Source organism: Agrilus planipennis, unplaced genomic scaffold (genome assembly GCF_000699045.2).
Source record: "Agrilus planipennis isolate EAB-ADULT unplaced genomic scaffold, Apla_2.0 scaffold86, whole genome shotgun sequence".
NCBI classification, from domain to species: Eukaryota; Metazoa; Arthropoda; class Insecta; order Coleoptera; family Buprestidae; genus Agrilus; species Agrilus planipennis.
In genome coordinates, this window is record NW_020438863.1 from 922,164 (window position 1) to 939,020 (window position 16,857).

The 16,857-nt window shown below is 33.4% G+C and overlaps 4 protein-coding genes across 4 annotated transcripts in view; 3 read left to right on the top strand and 1 right to left on the bottom strand.

The window, feature by feature from the left end:
• Positions 1-984, top strand: part of LOC108735659 — a 2,925-nt gene extending 1,941 nt beyond the window's left edge. The window contains exons 5-7 of the mRNA XM_025975023.1: positions 54-241; positions 342-452; positions 772-984. Of these exons, the coding sequence (XP_025830808.1) occupies positions 54-241; positions 342-452; positions 772-934 (462 nt within the window). The 3' untranslated portion in view covers positions 935-984. The remainder of the gene's footprint in view (positions 1-53; positions 242-341; positions 453-771) is intronic.
• Positions 985-1,691: 707 nt separating this feature from the next.
• On the top strand, positions 1,692-13,727 carry LOC108735684 (acetylcholine receptor subunit alpha-like 1). The gene is made up of 8 exons (XM_018467757.2): positions 1,692-1,932; positions 4,460-4,663; positions 8,434-8,588; positions 10,639-10,819; positions 10,880-11,376; positions 11,499-11,752; positions 11,822-11,991; positions 12,522-13,727. The coding sequence occupies exons 2-8, from the start codon at positions 4,472-4,474 to the stop codon at positions 12,723-12,725; spliced, it is 1,653 nt and encodes a 550-aa protein (XP_018323259.1). The 5' UTR covers positions 1,692-1,932; positions 4,460-4,471; the 3' UTR covers positions 12,726-13,727.
• A 901-nt stretch (positions 13,728-14,628) lies between these two features.
• The window catches only part of LOC108735687 (SCY1-like protein 2), a 5,618-nt gene continuing 3,389 nt past the window's right edge, over positions 14,629-16,857 (top strand). Inside the window, exon 1 of the mRNA XM_018467759.1 lies at positions 14,629-14,707. The gene's annotated coding sequence lies outside the window, so the exon portion shown is untranslated. The remainder of the gene's footprint in view (positions 14,708-16,857) is intronic.
• LOC108735686 (membrane-bound transcription factor site-2 protease) lies at positions 14,999-16,851 on the bottom strand. Its single transcript, XM_018467758.2, has 3 exons — positions 16,743-16,851; positions 16,439-16,521; positions 14,999-16,386 (listed from the first exon to the last, which is right to left on the bottom strand). Exons 2-3 carry the CDS (start codon positions 16,511-16,513, stop codon positions 15,001-15,003), a joined length of 1,461 nt encoding a protein of 486 aa, XP_018323260.1. The 5' UTR covers positions 16,514-16,521; positions 16,743-16,851; the 3' UTR covers positions 14,999-15,000.

Consider the following 16,857-nt stretch of genomic DNA (forward strand, 5'->3'; position numbering starts at 1 on the left):
CAGTAGTGTCTAAAAAAATCATATAATTGTTTAATTTATTAATCTTTCAACAGGCTGCTCTATGTATGACTGCCCCTGTTATAACACCTGCTGCAATTTTTTCGGAATTTTTCGCCTATGGAATCGTTTACAATCTTCCAAACGATACATCACTCTTCAAACCAGTTCTGAAAAACAAAAATGTTGCAAAAACCAGACACCGTAGAGATTTATATCAAAAATTAGAAACTGTAATAAGTTCGTAAGTCAATTGTTATATCACATTATGTAGTTACTTTATTTTTGAACCTTTTGATTGATTAAATATTTTCTTGATGTAACTGTACAAATTATGTTTGTAGTATTGGCCACAATGGTAAGGAATGCATCCTTAAGATCTTATGCGAATCAGGACAAAAACTAAACCGAAAAAGGAACAACGTTTTGGAAGAAATATTGTGGACGATCTTTCGGTAAATATGCCTGACAATCGACATTTTTCTTTTCAGAAAAAGAAACGCAAAGCATAAAAGCCTACCCGTTAAATTATTAAACAGCATTCTAAAAACTAATAAACGTGTTTCCATTAATATTTATAAGCGTGTGCACAACAAGCAACCCTCTAGGGTTTCCATTTTAATCTTCTCCATCAGTCGCTTCCGAAAACCTCTTGTTATATGCACACCATCAGGGCTCACTAGCCCCTTTGTAATTTACCGTCCGATATCATTTAATATCAACACTTTTACAGACACATAACTATTTGAAACTGAAGTAATTGGTCAATTTTAGTTTACCACTGGATCCAATGTTGATAGAAGAATCGGACGATCATTGGCGATACCATTTGGCCCATAAAAAGGGACTAGAACAACACGATGTGAATTGTGCAGAAGTTTATTCGCAATGTAGACCATCTTTCATGGACATTCTCATAGATTTTGTTAATAATTAGTTTGTTGGAATTGAATAAATAAATAATGTGTCTACTTATCTGCAATTGAACATGTTCAATTTGATTTGTATCTACTTTAATATCTGCCCCATATACTAAAGTGGTATTTAGGAAGGATTGTTTGCGTAGGTCAGAACTACTACTTTATAAAGTCAAATTTAAGGTCAAAAGCTTTCTACGTTCCTTAGGAATGTATACGTGAAAATGTGCAGGAAATTCAAAACTAACGAAGAATTTTCTTGAGCGTCCACATAACTTAAACGTAAGGGGTGTTTTGGGGAAAAACAATTGAGTGAGTAATGCGTAGCGAAGCATTTAAAACTGTCAGTATGTAAATTCCTTTTTAACCGCAGATAAGGGTTTAGTTTTACAATTCAATTTATAGTAGAGACTTTAGGAGCCGAAATCACCAAGGCGACTAAAAGTTTTGAAAACCGCCACCATTCATAGCGTGGGGTAGTTCATCAATCTGTTGGAAATGTCGAAGGGTGTTCAAGCGAAAATTAAGTTTGGTTAACGCGGTGGTATCGGTCAATCTATACAGAGACTTAATACCCACTCAACTAGCAATAACATGTTTATCTCCAACCCCACGTCGCCCTCCACCAAACCAAACTACTCCAGAAAATCGTAAGCTACCTACCATTCATGATGTAGTTAATGCAGGGGGTTTGTTTGGTAGGGCCATAAGGCTATTCTTTCATATATTAAGCGTTCCGCAGCAGCTCAAGTCGTTACTACAACATCTCCCTTCGTATCCCCCATTCCAGTATTGACTGGCGCGTTTCGGACCAGTTCGCTCCCGTCCGGCGCGCCTAAGAACAAGCGTCGGAGGGATGCTGTCAGTAGCCGGGGATATGCTAGGTTGGGTGCGCCGTATTACATTGGTGTGATAGTGTGCTGCTCCCAAAGACGAACAGGAAAAAATGACATTGCGAACGAAAATCATAAACAACGATCGACGCTGAGGAGCTAAATGGATGAAACTTGACTATCAGGTAAAAACTGATGATAAGTTTTATAATTGTACAGTCCACTTCCTTTTGCTTCATAATTAATTACCTGCCTTTTAAATATTTTGAATCCAGTTTACGTAAGTATTGTGGATACCTAATCCGCTCAACTTTTTTGAAAGGATTTTAAAATCACACCAAAAATGTGCACGAAAAACGTACTAGTACTAAAAAGGCGTTGTTTGTTTACGACTAAACTTCAGTTTCACTAATTCTAAACTATGTAAAAAGGAAATCCTAATTACCGGAAACGAAAGCTTTACAATTAGTAAGAATAAAATAAAGGGATTGGTACTAATTGTAAATTATTATAGATATATATGAACTAAAAATGATGTAGAATGGCAAAGTCTCATTAAAACTCACCCCAAAGATATACACCCAAAAGTTACTGACAGTATCTACTAAATGAAAATGCGACAAATCATTTTTTTTTTTTGGAGTTTCTCATTTTGTTTACTTGTTCTCCTACAAGTGAAGGATTTCACACGTATTATAAAAAAGTAATAATCATTTTTATTTGACTGGTTCAGGTTTCTTGTAATTCTTGAAAAACAATAGTAGATACATGTCCTTTATTGTTCGCTTGGTACGAAGGAGGCATCTAAAAACAGAGAACTTGCCCCAATAAACGTGTAAAAACTAACACCAACTTCTTTGACTTGGTGCAGGAGTAAAAACAAAAAAAAATTAGCAAACAAAGGCTCACACGCCTTCTGCGATGTTCGCAAGAGTGGCGCCCGCTGTTGTTCAACCCCTCCGGCATTAATTCCGGCCTCAGACGAAAGAAAAAGACGCTAAGTTCAAGAATAGCCATTTGCTCAGTCAGCTAAATTACCTAAAGGATTCTACACGTAGACCGAATAGTAAAATTGCGACCTCAAGGAGACCCTAAATTATCCCCCTTTTTTACGGGTTCCGTTCGTCGATATCCACATTTTCAAAAAGCCGTCACGAAGGAATTAAAACTTTACAAAAAAGAAAGTCACCAACCTGGTGAAAATATTTCAAGCAAAAGCCACACTCGTGTTGAAAGTTTTTTTTAATCACTTGAAGTTATCATCACAACTTCTTCACGGCCTCCAAGTGTTTCAGGCAAACACATGAGAGAATTAGTAGAGTAAAACAAATTCAAACAATTTACTAACAATCCTACCTATAACAAACAACAAAAATGAACATAAAAAGCACCAAAAATTTTATTAACGACATTATCAATCAATCCCTTTTCTTGATTACAAAAGAATATATAACCCAGAGGCAATAAAACTAAAATTTAATATATGATATAATGCAGTACGTACATGCAGCAAAGGGCAAAGTTACACGTCATGTACAATCCCTGCATAATAATTACTTTTCCAAACACTCGATCCGAACTAGGTCCCACAGGCGTGTAAATTCCTCATCCAAATGGGCAAAGGCAACGTTAACGAGTTAAAATATACTTGCGCTAATTGAAGTTTCCAGGACTGGACTGAAATACAACTTACACATATATGTATATACATGTCTTTAAAAAAAATTGGGTCAATCAGGCATTTCATTTTACGAACGTGTCAGTAAAATGGTCCATGAGTATGTGATTGCTAAATCGAGCGTCAGGATTTGTTTCATATAACAAGAAAATATTGGAATATTGAAAGAAAAAAAGCGAAGCAATAAAGAAGAAGAATTTAAAAATTTCTTCTTCTATCTATTGCACGCATTAACATATCCAATCTATATACAAACATTAAAGATTAGGATTAANTGCAAATTAAGTTTTATATCTTAGGCGTTAAAATAATAAAAACGTATGTATATTGTTACATAATTAATTAACTAAACGAATAACACTTTATTCAAGTTTAAGTTTTATATTGTTTTTCATCAATGTTTCGATAAATATTTTAATGAAGTTTAATAAATTAATGGTAGTTATAACTTTCGACTAATTAAAACCGTTACTTTTACTCATTACTAATCTACACAGCAATATCATTAGCTTTTGAAGTTCTATAACTATCCACTAAATCCTGTTAGTTCTATTACCAACAATGTCATTAGTTTTTAAAGTTCTATAACTATCCACTGAATCCTTTTAGATCTATATACAAACATTAAAGATTAGGATTAAATATTATTTATTACAATCACTTTGGATTGGACGTTTAGATCATTGTTATCAAAGAGCTTCCGCAAACTGATGATGACTTAATCATGGAAACGCTTGACCAATTGAATTCCGACTAGCATTTCATGAGTTTGGTTGGGTTGCCTGATGATCCATGAACTGAGTAAATCTATGTACCGAATTGTCCTTTCTCTATAACGGAAATAGTCCACATTTGAACAGTGAGCACCGTGGACCTAGTACGAAAAAAATCAAAGGGAATTCTGAGGACCTAAACTCAATAAAACACTTAAACCCAAAATTTTACATAAAAACGTTTAAAGAGGCTAAAACGCTCAATCGCTTCAGCTTCAAACGACTGAATTATTTTTCAGTTTGTCTCTTTTTTATTTCCAGGCATAAACTGCAATGAACTACCTGCCATTAAAATGGTACTACATAATCTTCGGCCTATTTTATTCAGGCTCCACAAATCCAGACAGTAAAAGACTTTACGATGACCTTCTTTCCAACTACAACCGTCTCATTCGCCCTGTTGGCAACAATTCTGATAGGCTGACCGTCAAAATGGGACTCAGGCTATCTCAACTGATAGACGTGGTAAGCAATCATTTATCTCCTTCCCTCTTTAAATCCTTTACTGATAACGTTTGGTTTATTGATTTAAATTTCTTTTCTTCTCAACATTCCCCCAAAGTTTTTGGTAGATATTTTCTAAATTCCGTTCTGTCAGTGACTCCAGGACGAAGACTAGCCTTGGAACGACAAGTTCTTTTATATCCTGCAAATAAATTTACCTTTTTTGTCTTTCTTTTATTAGTCCCAAGTCCCAAACAATTGACTTTTTCCATTTGTTTTTGTAGATTCTAGATTACATTGAGATTGGGAAAATTGGCCCATTTAAAGACCTTTGTGCGAAACTTTGCTATTGATTTTATTTACTTTTTGAGTCTGTTAGTTTAGTGCGTTTCTTTGCAACCAAAATAAATCAATCTAACCGTGTAAATTAATCTAAACGAGAAAAGAATCATAGATGGGAAAAACAGGAATCCATCGCTTTAGATATTTCGTTAAACCCTCGAATAGAAATCCTATCAATCCTCCAAAGGATGGCTGGGGAATAAACTGATAGGATTACGTCAATCAAACGGTTGTTGTATTTTTTTGTGCAGGAATGGTTTTTACAGTTAGTTAATCAGACTACAGTCAATATATCGTCATCTACTGATACAATCCAAACAATTCTTATTAATAAGTCCAGCATTTTTAAATTAATAAACAATTTAATTAATAGATCGTATTTAATATTTATGTGTAATACAAGAAGTTAATTTTCTCCTGTATATGTATTAAAAAGGAGTCGTTTGAAAAATAAAATAAGAAAAAAGAAGTCGGTTGTGGCTGACGAAGACGCCAACGACGTCGGGCGTCGGTCGTCGATTTCTTGAAGGAAATTTGCGACGGTTGCACTTATTGCTTATATCCGCTTAGACAACTGAACTGAATTTATACAGAGAAACTAATTCACAACAATTTAGTTTCCAATTCGAATGCACTTTATTAACTTGAAAGCTTATATAAATTATTTAGTGTTTAAAAGCGAATTATTTATTAAAAATAACCACCGTTCGTACCATCGAAAATTAATTAAAAATTATTTGAGAATGTAGAAAACGTTTTGATTTTTGAAATTGGTCTTGAATCAATTTTAGTTATAGATATCTGTTCGCAGAGGTTTCCCTGCAAAACAAACTTTTGCTTTTCAACAAACTTCAATACAATTAGATGAATTACGGCTCTGCATATTACAGACTACACAAGATGCATGCAGAAGTGTTTATCGATTCTCCGTTGCATTCCACTTGAAATTCCTGCTGCTAATTCATATACGACAATTCAATTCGAGCCAATATTTCAGATTTAGCATTAGATATTCATACCGAGATGCCAATATGTAGGTACAAATACAGACCGTACAGATAGTAGATTTTAAGAACATCATGTTCTTATAATAATCAGCAATTTTTCGTCATTTCCAACAGGTCATACAATTAACGGCAGATATCTTACAAATAACTACCTGCGGTGTGCTGATGTGAGTTAATATTTTTATATTATTGTACCTACGTATTAATTTATAATAGAAAGGAAAAATCAAGCCACCATTTCGCTGACAACGTAAACACGGTAAAGAGCGACCTAATGGGCTATAACGTTTTAATGTTTGAGACCGTAAATAAATGTTTTTCTGTGGCTTTTACACAACGTCACCGGATGACACTATAAAATCTGCCCCGACTGAAGGAATAGCGAAATAAATAAAGCAACATCAATTCTCCGCTTTATTAGGAACGACATTTGAAAAAAGACATTTTCCACAGACAATACGTTCTTATATTTATCGAGCAGGGGTAAAATTTCTCTGTTGAAACAGTCCACAGTATTAAAACTTAAAATTAGATACTTTAAAATTGATATATAGGTATATAATATCCTAACGTCCTCTCGATTTCAGTTCAAACAAAACAAACAGATATCGAATAATGGAAAACCAAATAAAGCTCTCTTTTGTATACTATTGCATCCACTTATTTCTAAACTCAAAGCATGTCTTCTCAGATAAAAAAGTAAGTGAATATAATCTTTATAGCTTTGTTGCTTCGTTTGTTCTTCTTCGACAACTGGTTCCTCTGTCTCTCCATTAGGTACAATCTCATTATGGTATTCTAACTATCCACCAAACTCTGTTAACTCTTCACACAGCAATCTCGTTCCTTGTTACAGTTCTAAAACTATCCACTGTACTCTTTTATGTCTCCACTATAATCAATTCCTTTTTGAATTTCTGTAACTATCCACTGAATCCTTTTAGCTCTCCACATAGCAATCTCATTAATTTTTGAAGTTCTATAACTATCCACTGAATCCTTTTAGCTAATCTACACAGCAATATCATTAGCTTTTGAAGTTCTATAACTATCTACTGAATCCTTTAAGCTCTCCACACAGAAATCTCATTAATTTTTAAAGTTCTATAACTATCCACTGAATCCTTTTAGCTAATCTACACTGAAATCTCATTAGCTTTTGAAGTTCTATAGCTATCCACTAAATCCTATTAGTCCTCTAACCAGTAATTTCGTTAGTTTTTGAAGTTCGATAACTATCCACTAAATCCTATTAGTTCTCCAACCAGCAATCTCATTAGTTTTTGAAGTTCTATAATTATCAATTGAACCCTTTAAACTTTTCACTCCCCAATCTAATTATTTTGTTGAAGTTTTATGAAGAATTTCTATAACTATTTACTGCACTTTCTCGTCTTTCTATTACCTTGAGGTTCTACAGCTAGCATAGAAATATTTCAATTATCCAAGCTGCAATCTGATTTACTTTTTACTTGTTCTATCTACAAGTGTTATATATGTCTATATCGTCCCTTTGTAGGTAATTCCTACCTCGCGGAACGAAATGATCTAAATTGGAGGTAACCACTAAAACTTCAAATTAATCTTTTACCCTCACGTCGGTATCACACTCCGAAGCTTCTTGCGTAACAAAGGCGTTTCTATCCCGTTTCATCTTCCCATGTAATACACCTAAAATTGAGGTAAACTCTCTCTTTTCCGCAAATTGATCACATCTAAAAGCGCTTTTCAGAATAACGTATTTTCGACATAACTCCAAACTTGTTATTTTCAACGTCAGTTTCCTTTTGCACTGGGCAAAAGTTTGAGTTTTTCTTTATTAAATAACTTCAGATAGACCTACCTCCCATCGTGTGGAGTAACTTTTTATTTTCTTAACTTTCTGCTTCCTTGAACTCGACCTTTCAATATTTCCATTTGCTTTCTATAATGACTTTTTTCTATGTCTAAACGCTGATATCAATAAAAACTAATGGATACAAGAAAAGAGGAAGCCCTATACTATTTACTTGAAATGCTGAAAGATTATTTAGAACCCATTGAAAAGAAAGAAGAAAGATTTTCTTCTGATGATTTGGAATAGTTATCTTTTGATCATCATTATTTCAAGGGAAATAACTGATTAAACTAAACTCATTATTTTAAAGAATGCTTAATTGTCGCGTTTATTTTAGTAAATTACTCTAGGCGATTTCGTAGTTCTAACTTTTCAATTAACTTTTTTCGTTAATACCGAGGCGCAAGTTTGCTCTAATTTTGCTTGATAATGAAACTGCGCCTGTAAATCGGCGTCGGTCATACACTCAATGTTCCAAATGAAAATCGCTTATAAAGGAAAAGCTGCAAGCTCATTTGTGGCAGACATCATTTAAAATATGAATATCAAACCCTGCACTATTGTGTTCGCTGCCAACATTAGCAAGGGAAAATTGTTTGTTACAGAATTTGAAGAACCAGATTATGACCACCAATGTGTGGGTTGAACAGGAATGGAACGATTACAAATTAAAATGGAACCCTGACGATTACGGAGGAGTCGAAACGCTGCACGTCCCTTCAGAACATATTTGGCTTCCGGACATAGTTTTATACAACAAGTAAGTCCTTAACAAGTATATTTTAAAGGAACATTCGAACGCAGGCTTTTATAAAATTTCATCAGCCCTTATTAAGCATATTATACATGTGCATGTATGTATACATATTATATTCTAATCTCGTGCTATAACCATAAAATTCGAGTGTGTAGTTGCAGTGATCCTAGCACGATGAAAATTATTATGATGAACTTTTTTATCATCGCCATTATAACAGTTGAATTATATCTTCTGTCCGTTGAGACAAATTAAATGGTACAGAACAACAGCAATGTACACACCAGCGCAAGTTTGCAACTCTGTTTCAATTGTCTTTTTTTATACCGTGAGCAATTTCATCTTCTTGTACAAACAGAATGGCAAACAATAGAAAGCCACTGTAAAGTTTCTAAATATTTAATTTAGACGATATTTCTACTTTCTTTCTTTCTTTTCTTGTACACATTTGCATTATAGTCAGTTTTATTCATTTTATTCTCCTCTCTTTAAAGTTTGGTATTGGTTGAGATTTTATGTTTACTTTTCAAATCAAAGAAAGCAGCGCTTCGACAGAGCTTCCACATGTTGCCTGGCTATTTGTTTGAAAATTGTTTATTAATTTATATGCTTAATTAATTATACGATATTATGTTTTAAATCCTGATCTTAATTCGATACTTTCATCATAATAGATTGTAATCATTAATCTTCTGCCAGATTTCATTTTAATTATACGCGAAGGCTTTCAATTAAACAACGAAACTGTCTCATTAACGAAACTTTTTGATTGGAATTAATACGTTCAGATTGACTGAATTTTATACTTCATAATAATTATAATTGTACTTACAAACAAACGTTCTAAAGTTCTCATAATACCTGACAAAGTTTTAATTTCTCCCAACTGAACGATGAGTAGTAGGTACAACTTTTTATTAGTTATCTAATGGTAAAAACTTTATGAATAAGTATCTACTCTTAAATATTTTGATCGTTAAAAATCAGCCGCCTATTCCGGGATTATGATTGCACGAACGATACAGCTGTCGACCTATTTTTACTAACCCTCCTGATTTCCGTTCCGGGAGGGCGTATATTGCCGCCGACGACGCCACCGGATAATCCTGTTGGAGACTGATCCAATCAGTCGTCTATCAGTCGAGCAATTAATCCTCTCGACCCCCGGCTGTCAGGAGGCTGTGTCTAGTAAAAGTTGAACAGATACACGGAGACAATCAAGCCATTTATACTTTCCAAACTTGGCGGCAATCCGAATATGGCAATTATCTCGGATATCAACAACCATTCAAACCCTTTACAAGAAACTGTAGATGTATCTAACACGTTTAAGTACAATCTTCACCGATTGCTTATTCAAAATTTCAACGATACTAACTAAAGTGTTTAAAAAACCATTTCACAAATCACTAACAAAACCATCACGATTCTCTATTGTGACGATCATCGAGAAAATCACCTTATCGTCAAAACTAAAGGGGTTAATATGTATATATATGTCTGCAGGTAAAGACTAAATGAAATAACCACAAATGTTTTAATACTTTTTTCCCTTAGAAACAGGTACATTTCTAAAATACACTTGAAACTTTAAAAAGAACACTGTAGACTATCGTAAGACTGGTTAGAAGAGAAAGGACGAAACTTGAGACCACTTTGGCGCAAACTAGTTTTAAGGACTACTGATTGTGGCTCCTGCCCAGGAATCTTTAGCGGTTTAATGTTCGTAATGAAGCCTTTCATGGTATTATCGTCACTTTGTTTCTTTACGTCTTTTACTATCTTAATTTTACGATAAGGAAGTTTAATCAAATGCGACTTGTCTGCCAAAACATTGACGGAATCCTGGTCAAATATTTTCTTTATGGGAATCGTCCAACTCTTGTTTTCCAGGCAGGCACAGAAATAACGGTGCATTTTCGAACGAGTTAATTGAAGAAGAATTGCCATGACCAACAAAAATTTTCAAATCAAACCGTACTCTAACGTCAATTTTTGTATTTTTCACTTTTCGTTCAATGGTCACCTCGATCTGTATCTGTTTCATTTTAAGTGCTGATGGAAATTACGAAGTGACGATAATGACGAAGGCGATTCTTCACCACGACGGTAAGGTTGTTTGGAAGCCGCCTGCCATTTACAAGTCCTTCTGTGAAATTAACGTGGAGTATTTCCCTTTTGACGAGCAGACTTGCTTCATGAAATTCGGGTCTTGGACCTACGACGGATACATGGTACATGCCCAGTTGAACGGGACAAATCCACCAAGACTCTTAATGAATCTATTGTTCCAGATTGATTTACGACACTTGTATCAAAGTGACGATTCAAACAAAATTGACGTAGGAATAGACCTCCAAGACTACTACATATCGGTAGAATGGGACATCATGAAAGTGCCAGCAGTAAGAAACGAAAAATTTTACGTCTGCTGTGAAGAACCTTTCCCTGATATAATTTTTAACATAACTCTTCGTAGAAAAACACTTTTTTACACGGTCAATCTCATTTTACCATGCGTTGGTATTTCCTTCCTTTCTGTTTTGGTATTTTATCTGCCAGCTGATTCAGGTGAAAAAATCTCTCTTAGCATTTCAATCCTTCTTTCCTTGACTGTCTTCTTCCTTTTGTTGGTTGAAATCATCCCTCCGACGTCCATTACTATGCCCCTGTTGGGCAAATATTTATTGTTTACCATGTTGCTTTGTACCCTTTCTGTTGTTACCACCATCGCCGTTTTGAACGTCAACTTCCGATCACCTGTAACCCACAAATTGGCTCCATGGGTCAGGTAATCAAAACCTCAAACTGTTTGATACTTGCAATTAGATTATATTTATCTCCTATGAGTTCAATCATTTGAGTTAGGATTTTAGATCTTGTAAAATATTTATCGAGGTTCATTTTCGACAGATACTTTTTTATCGGCGTCCTTCCCAAATTTTTGTTTATTGAACGTCCAAAAAAGGAGGATGAAGACGATGGCAAAGAACCTGACAGCATGTTGACTGACATAGTTCACATGCCCGCGACAGAGAAGTTCAAAAACTCTTTCGGGGCCAGTTTCGACTTTGGCATTGCTGCACCTTCGAGATTCGATGTGGCAGCTTCGGGGGGCATAGGCCCGTGTTTCGGGGATCCCCCATTTCCCACACTTCCGTTGTCAGGTATTTGGGCTGACCTATTCGGATTTAATGAATGCTCTTTTCTGTTTTTCTCTTTGTTTTGACGCACAGGAGGTGACGACGAACTCTACAGTCCTGCTAGTTGTAGGACGAACACTTTCGGTGATTTTGAAGAGCCCAGTCCGATTTTCGAAAAAATGGGACTCAGCGACATAGAAAGGACGATTGCTGACTCAAAATTTATTGCTCAACATATGAAAAATAAAGATTCATACGAAAACGTAAGGGGCACTTTGTAATCATTAAACAAATCAGAATTAAGCACTGTGCAAACTTTACTGAATATAATGTGATTATTTCGAAAGTTACGACATAGATAAAGACGTAAAGTCACACGCAAGTTATCATTTTTTCGTATTTTTATCTCCTCTCCATTTTCTTTCGCTGGTTCGTCTTAAAAATGTCGAATAAGAAAAGGATTCCAAAGACTAATTCCTTGAATCCAAACAAGATATTTCGACTCGTCATTATAATTGTTAATTTAATTGGACTCATGACCCTCAAGTGTAAATAATAAGTCAACAATTTTGGACAAATCGACTGCTTAAACCTTTAATCTTCTAGACTTCTTTGGTAGGAAATTTAATTTTTCTCCTATCTAGCACTATCAAGCAACTGTTGAATGCCATGAATTAATAAAATAGACAAAGAAATTTGTACAGTGCTTTTTATTTGGTTTAAAATGAAATTTCATCAAGTCAAAGTAAATTATTGGAGGCAGGTAGTCATTTTAAAAGAATTTTTAATTTAGGTTGAAGAAGACTGGAAATACGTAGCAATGGTCCTCGATCGACTGTTCTTGTGGATCTTCACGCTTGCTTGCGTTATCGGTACTGCACTGATTATCTTCAAAGCACCCTCCCTATATGATACCACGACTCCTATTGATATTCGCATTTCAAAAGTCGCAAAGAAAAAAATGAAATTGCTCAAAATGGTTCCTGAAGAGTTGTAGACTCCTTTATTATTCATACAATTCCTTGTTTCTTATTTGTCCATTGAAGAAGAACGCGCATGGAAGAAATACAAAGAACGGTTCGTAAATATTTTACAAAATAAATCCCCCCCGTGTACCTCTTAAACTTATTATTTTCTTTATAATCACCCTTAATTACTAATACTCTCTGATTTATTAATTGATTTTTTATTTCTTGATACACACAAGGTCTGTAAATTAACATTAAAATCCAAAGTCTTTCCAAAACATAGCCAAATTTTGGCTTAGTAAGTACATTATAATTAAGAAGATTTCCACTGATATTTGAATTGAATTCTTTCTAATAATTTAATTCACATCCAGGACAAATGTAAGTATCAGTACGTATATAAATTAATTTTATTTTTATTTTGCTTAAATTGTTTGTACAAAAAACAACTCAAGAAAAGTGAACTGTTAAGTGCAATTTCTCAGCGGATTGCTCCAGCTTGTCTTCCATGGTTTATTTTTAGTTTTTATCATAGCCAATAACAATATCGTTGCACTCAGCGATTCCAATTTATTTAATTAATTAAAAACGAAAGGGTAAGTCTATTTTCTTTTCGAAACATTGTTAGCCTCGATGCACCAATTAAAGAATTTTAAATGTATGTTATCAAGGGTAATAGTTTTCCTTGAATTAAACGTTGCAAATTAAGTTTTATATCTTAGGCGTTAAAATAATAAAAACGTATGTATATTGTTACATAATTAATTAACTAAACGAATAACACTTTATTCAAGTTTAAGTTTTATATTGTTTTTCATCAATGTTTCGATAAATATTTTAATGAAGTTTAATAAATTAATGGTAGTTATAACTTTCGACTAATTAAAACCGTTACTTTTACTCATTAATTAATTATTGTTAAATAGATATATATAATTAACAATTATGCTTTCTATGAAAACTAATAAATCATCTTAAATAGACGCTTATGCCGTCATAAAATGTAATTGATGTAAAATGAATTTATTAACGTGTTGTTNCAAATTTAAATATTATAAATAAATTAAATTTGTTCAAAATGTTTTAAATAAAAACGAGACAGTACGTTTGGGAATTACCAAAGTTTATGGACGCATTCAAATATCTATTTAAATATGCTGATTGTCTCCTATTTGGTAGGTTAAAAAATTTCGAGTCCATAAAATTTTTAATAACTATTTGGCGGCAAACATTTTTAAAAATTATCGTAGTCGTAGTGGGGGAATTTTATGAACTAATGGTGTCTAACCATAGGCAACCCAACATACGTAATACATTATAATTTGAAAAATCTCGTGCAAATATACATGAATTGATTAATATTTAAACAATTTAATGGACTCGACAACTAATAATAGTAACGATAACAATAATAATAATATAAATAATACTACTAATAAAGTGTAACGGTGTTTTTGGTATCTGTTATTACATTAAACACTTTCTTCTCTAATGTTTAAAAATCTTTCTGTTTCAATAACTCCATGCGATAACAATGATAATCATTAGAATAGAATTGTTTTATATCTGTACTTGAAACATCAATCAAGTATAAAGTGTTAATTTATACTCAATACTGTAGAATAGTTGTCCATTAAATACATTTTTCCATAATTGTTATATGTTTACTTTGACAATTCTAAACGGACCCAAGATCTCTTTTCAAATTCTTTATTCAATGATAAATAATTTAAAACTTTCTATTAGTCTATAAAAAGATCCCCCATTTCCCACACTTCCGTTGTCAGGTATTTGGGCTGACCTATTCGGATTTAATGAATGCTCTTTTCTGTTTTTCTCTTTGTTTTGACGCACAGGAGGTGACGACGAACTCTACAGTCCTGCTAGTTGTAGGACGAACACTTTCGGTGATTTTGNACATGTTTTCATTGGGCTTGTTAATCTATTTATTATATTCACCTAATCATCAAACACTCTTCCCTGTAAAGGACTTGCACCAAATTAAAAGCAGATAAATAATTTAAAACTTTCTATTAGGCTTACAACAGTGCATATAAAATTTTGAAAATTATATTTTACCCAATTAGTAGAGGCTGAGATTTCCAAACTTTACTAATAATTGTTAAGGAATACCAGTGAGCGTTTTCCACCCCCCATTTTTAAAATCGTTTTATTGGCACATAAAATGTGTATACTAATTTTGAAAATTATAATTCTCTCTTTTTGTACAAGGTGAGATATTAAATTGACTAAATGTAAAGAAAAACAAAGTTAAGTAATTAAATTCTCGCTTTATTCATTAATTTATAACAATGTAAACATGCTCATTAAACAGTTGAAACAAAACAAAAAAGTTCCAATTAAAACAATAACAAACGTTATCACATTAACATCGTTCTTATCTAAATGTTTTGGTGCTATCAAGTACATTATTAACTTAATTATATGTTGTCCATCCATGCAATAACAAGGAATTAAGTTTACTACAGTTAAACCTAATGAAAACGCTACTAAATACAATAACAATTTGAGAACGATCATAGGAAAAGACGCGGATTCAAAAAACATTCTTGGAATAAAAGATGAGACCTCTACGTCTTGTAAAACGTCATAATAGTGTCCTAAATATACTACGTTTGGTTTACTTATTCGTCTAAAATTAAAAAAGAACGTCGAATTCGAAAGGATCGGTTGAACACAATGAAAAGTGTTTGGACAATGTAAATCAGAATTGCAATAAAAATCGTATTTCTCAGCCAACTTTCGAGCGGGTAAACAGAGATGTTGGGGCATCTCTGCTACCCCATCAGCAGGCTCTATATACTCGAAGCACAAATTTTCCGACTTTTTTGGATCGCAACAATTTAAAATACCGAATTTATCATAATAAACCGACACACTTTCGTCTAAGGATCGAATAAAATCGCTCTCGACACAAAAACCGATCTTATGCCCTTTCATATTGACCAGGCAATTGTTCCAATCGTCGACAGACTTTACAATACAATCGTTAACTTTGGTAACGATGTCAGCATCGTGTAAACCCTTTACTCCCGACAAAGGCGAATTATCCCCAACATTTGTCACAATTATGCCATTATTAACGTAATAAAATAACGAAAAAAAATGAGGTATATTACAATACAATATCCAAGCGACAGCAGCCAAAACAATATTGTGCCAAACACCTGCACAAAAAATCCTTAAAGATCTTAACAAACTTATCTTCGATAATTTATCAGTATTTAAATTAACATAAGCAACAGGTATTATGAAAAATATATAAAAACCGATGCCTTCAATATGTACATCTTCGTTTACAGCTGCCAAAGCATGCCCCAATTCATGAACTAGGCTACAAATTAGCATTGATATAATATAAAACCCTAATTCTGAAGAGGGCAGATTTAAACCAGGTACCACAGGCTCTAAGGACACTATTTTCTTAACATCTTCTTTAACAAGAAATATCTGACTTGTTGCAACAACAAGCAACACAAGGGTAAAAGGTAAAACTGCTAGAGACACGTATAGACCTAAGGTGTACCATACATGGAAGAATCTTTTAAATGCACTTCCCCATCTTACTAGAACTCTATTAAAAAACTTAGTCTCCCAATTTACATAACAAAAACTAAGTTTGAGGCCAGTACTTCGTAAAAATTCAATGTAAGGGTAGTGGGCACAAGTCTAAAACAAAATTACAATTAGGTAACTTAAGAAACAGAAGCTATAAATTTACCTTGAAAAACGTGTCAAAGAATAATAAAACGGCATACAAGACGGCCACAATTATAATAAAAGTAATGGTATCCATTGGTAAATCTAGAAATTAAACAAAATTTAATGTTTTGTAAGGTTATGTGTTTTCAAAATTGATTACTTCATGGACAAATAAATATTAAATAGCCTATTTTACATGTTAAACGAATTGTACACACTCCAGAGCTTACAACAAATACACCAACTAGGACAATTTATGTATTACAATAAACAATTCTTAAAATTGTACCTCAGTTTAACAATAAATGTAAGAATATACTTACATTGATAAACTGGTACATTCTCTCTAATCCATATCTAATTTCTTACATTCCTGCTGGTACCCATAAAAACCCCGGAATATTTTTAACAATAAATTTATATTATATAAATTTATAA

Bases quoted from the DNA above. Each gene is read 5' to 3' on its own strand.
- LOC108735684 (XM_018467757.2), top strand. From the start codon at position 4,472: ATGAACTACCTGCCATTAAAATGGTACTACATAATCTTCGGCCTATTT. The intron at 10,820-10,879 runs GTACATGCCCAG...CTATTGTTCCAG, and splicing joins GGACCTACGACGGATACATG to ATTGATTTACGACACTTGTA. The intron at 11,753-11,821 runs GTATTTGGGCTG...TTTGACGCACAG, and splicing joins TCCCACACTTCCGTTGTCAG to GAGGTGACGACGAACTCTAC.
- LOC108735686 (XM_018467758.2), bottom strand. From the start codon at position 16,513: ATGGATACCATTACTTTTATTATAATTGTGGCCGTCTTGTATGCCGTT. The intron at 16,387-16,438 runs GTAAATTTATAG...ATTTTGTTTTAG, and splicing joins TCTTTGACACGTTTTTCAAG to ACTTGTGCCCACTACCCTTA.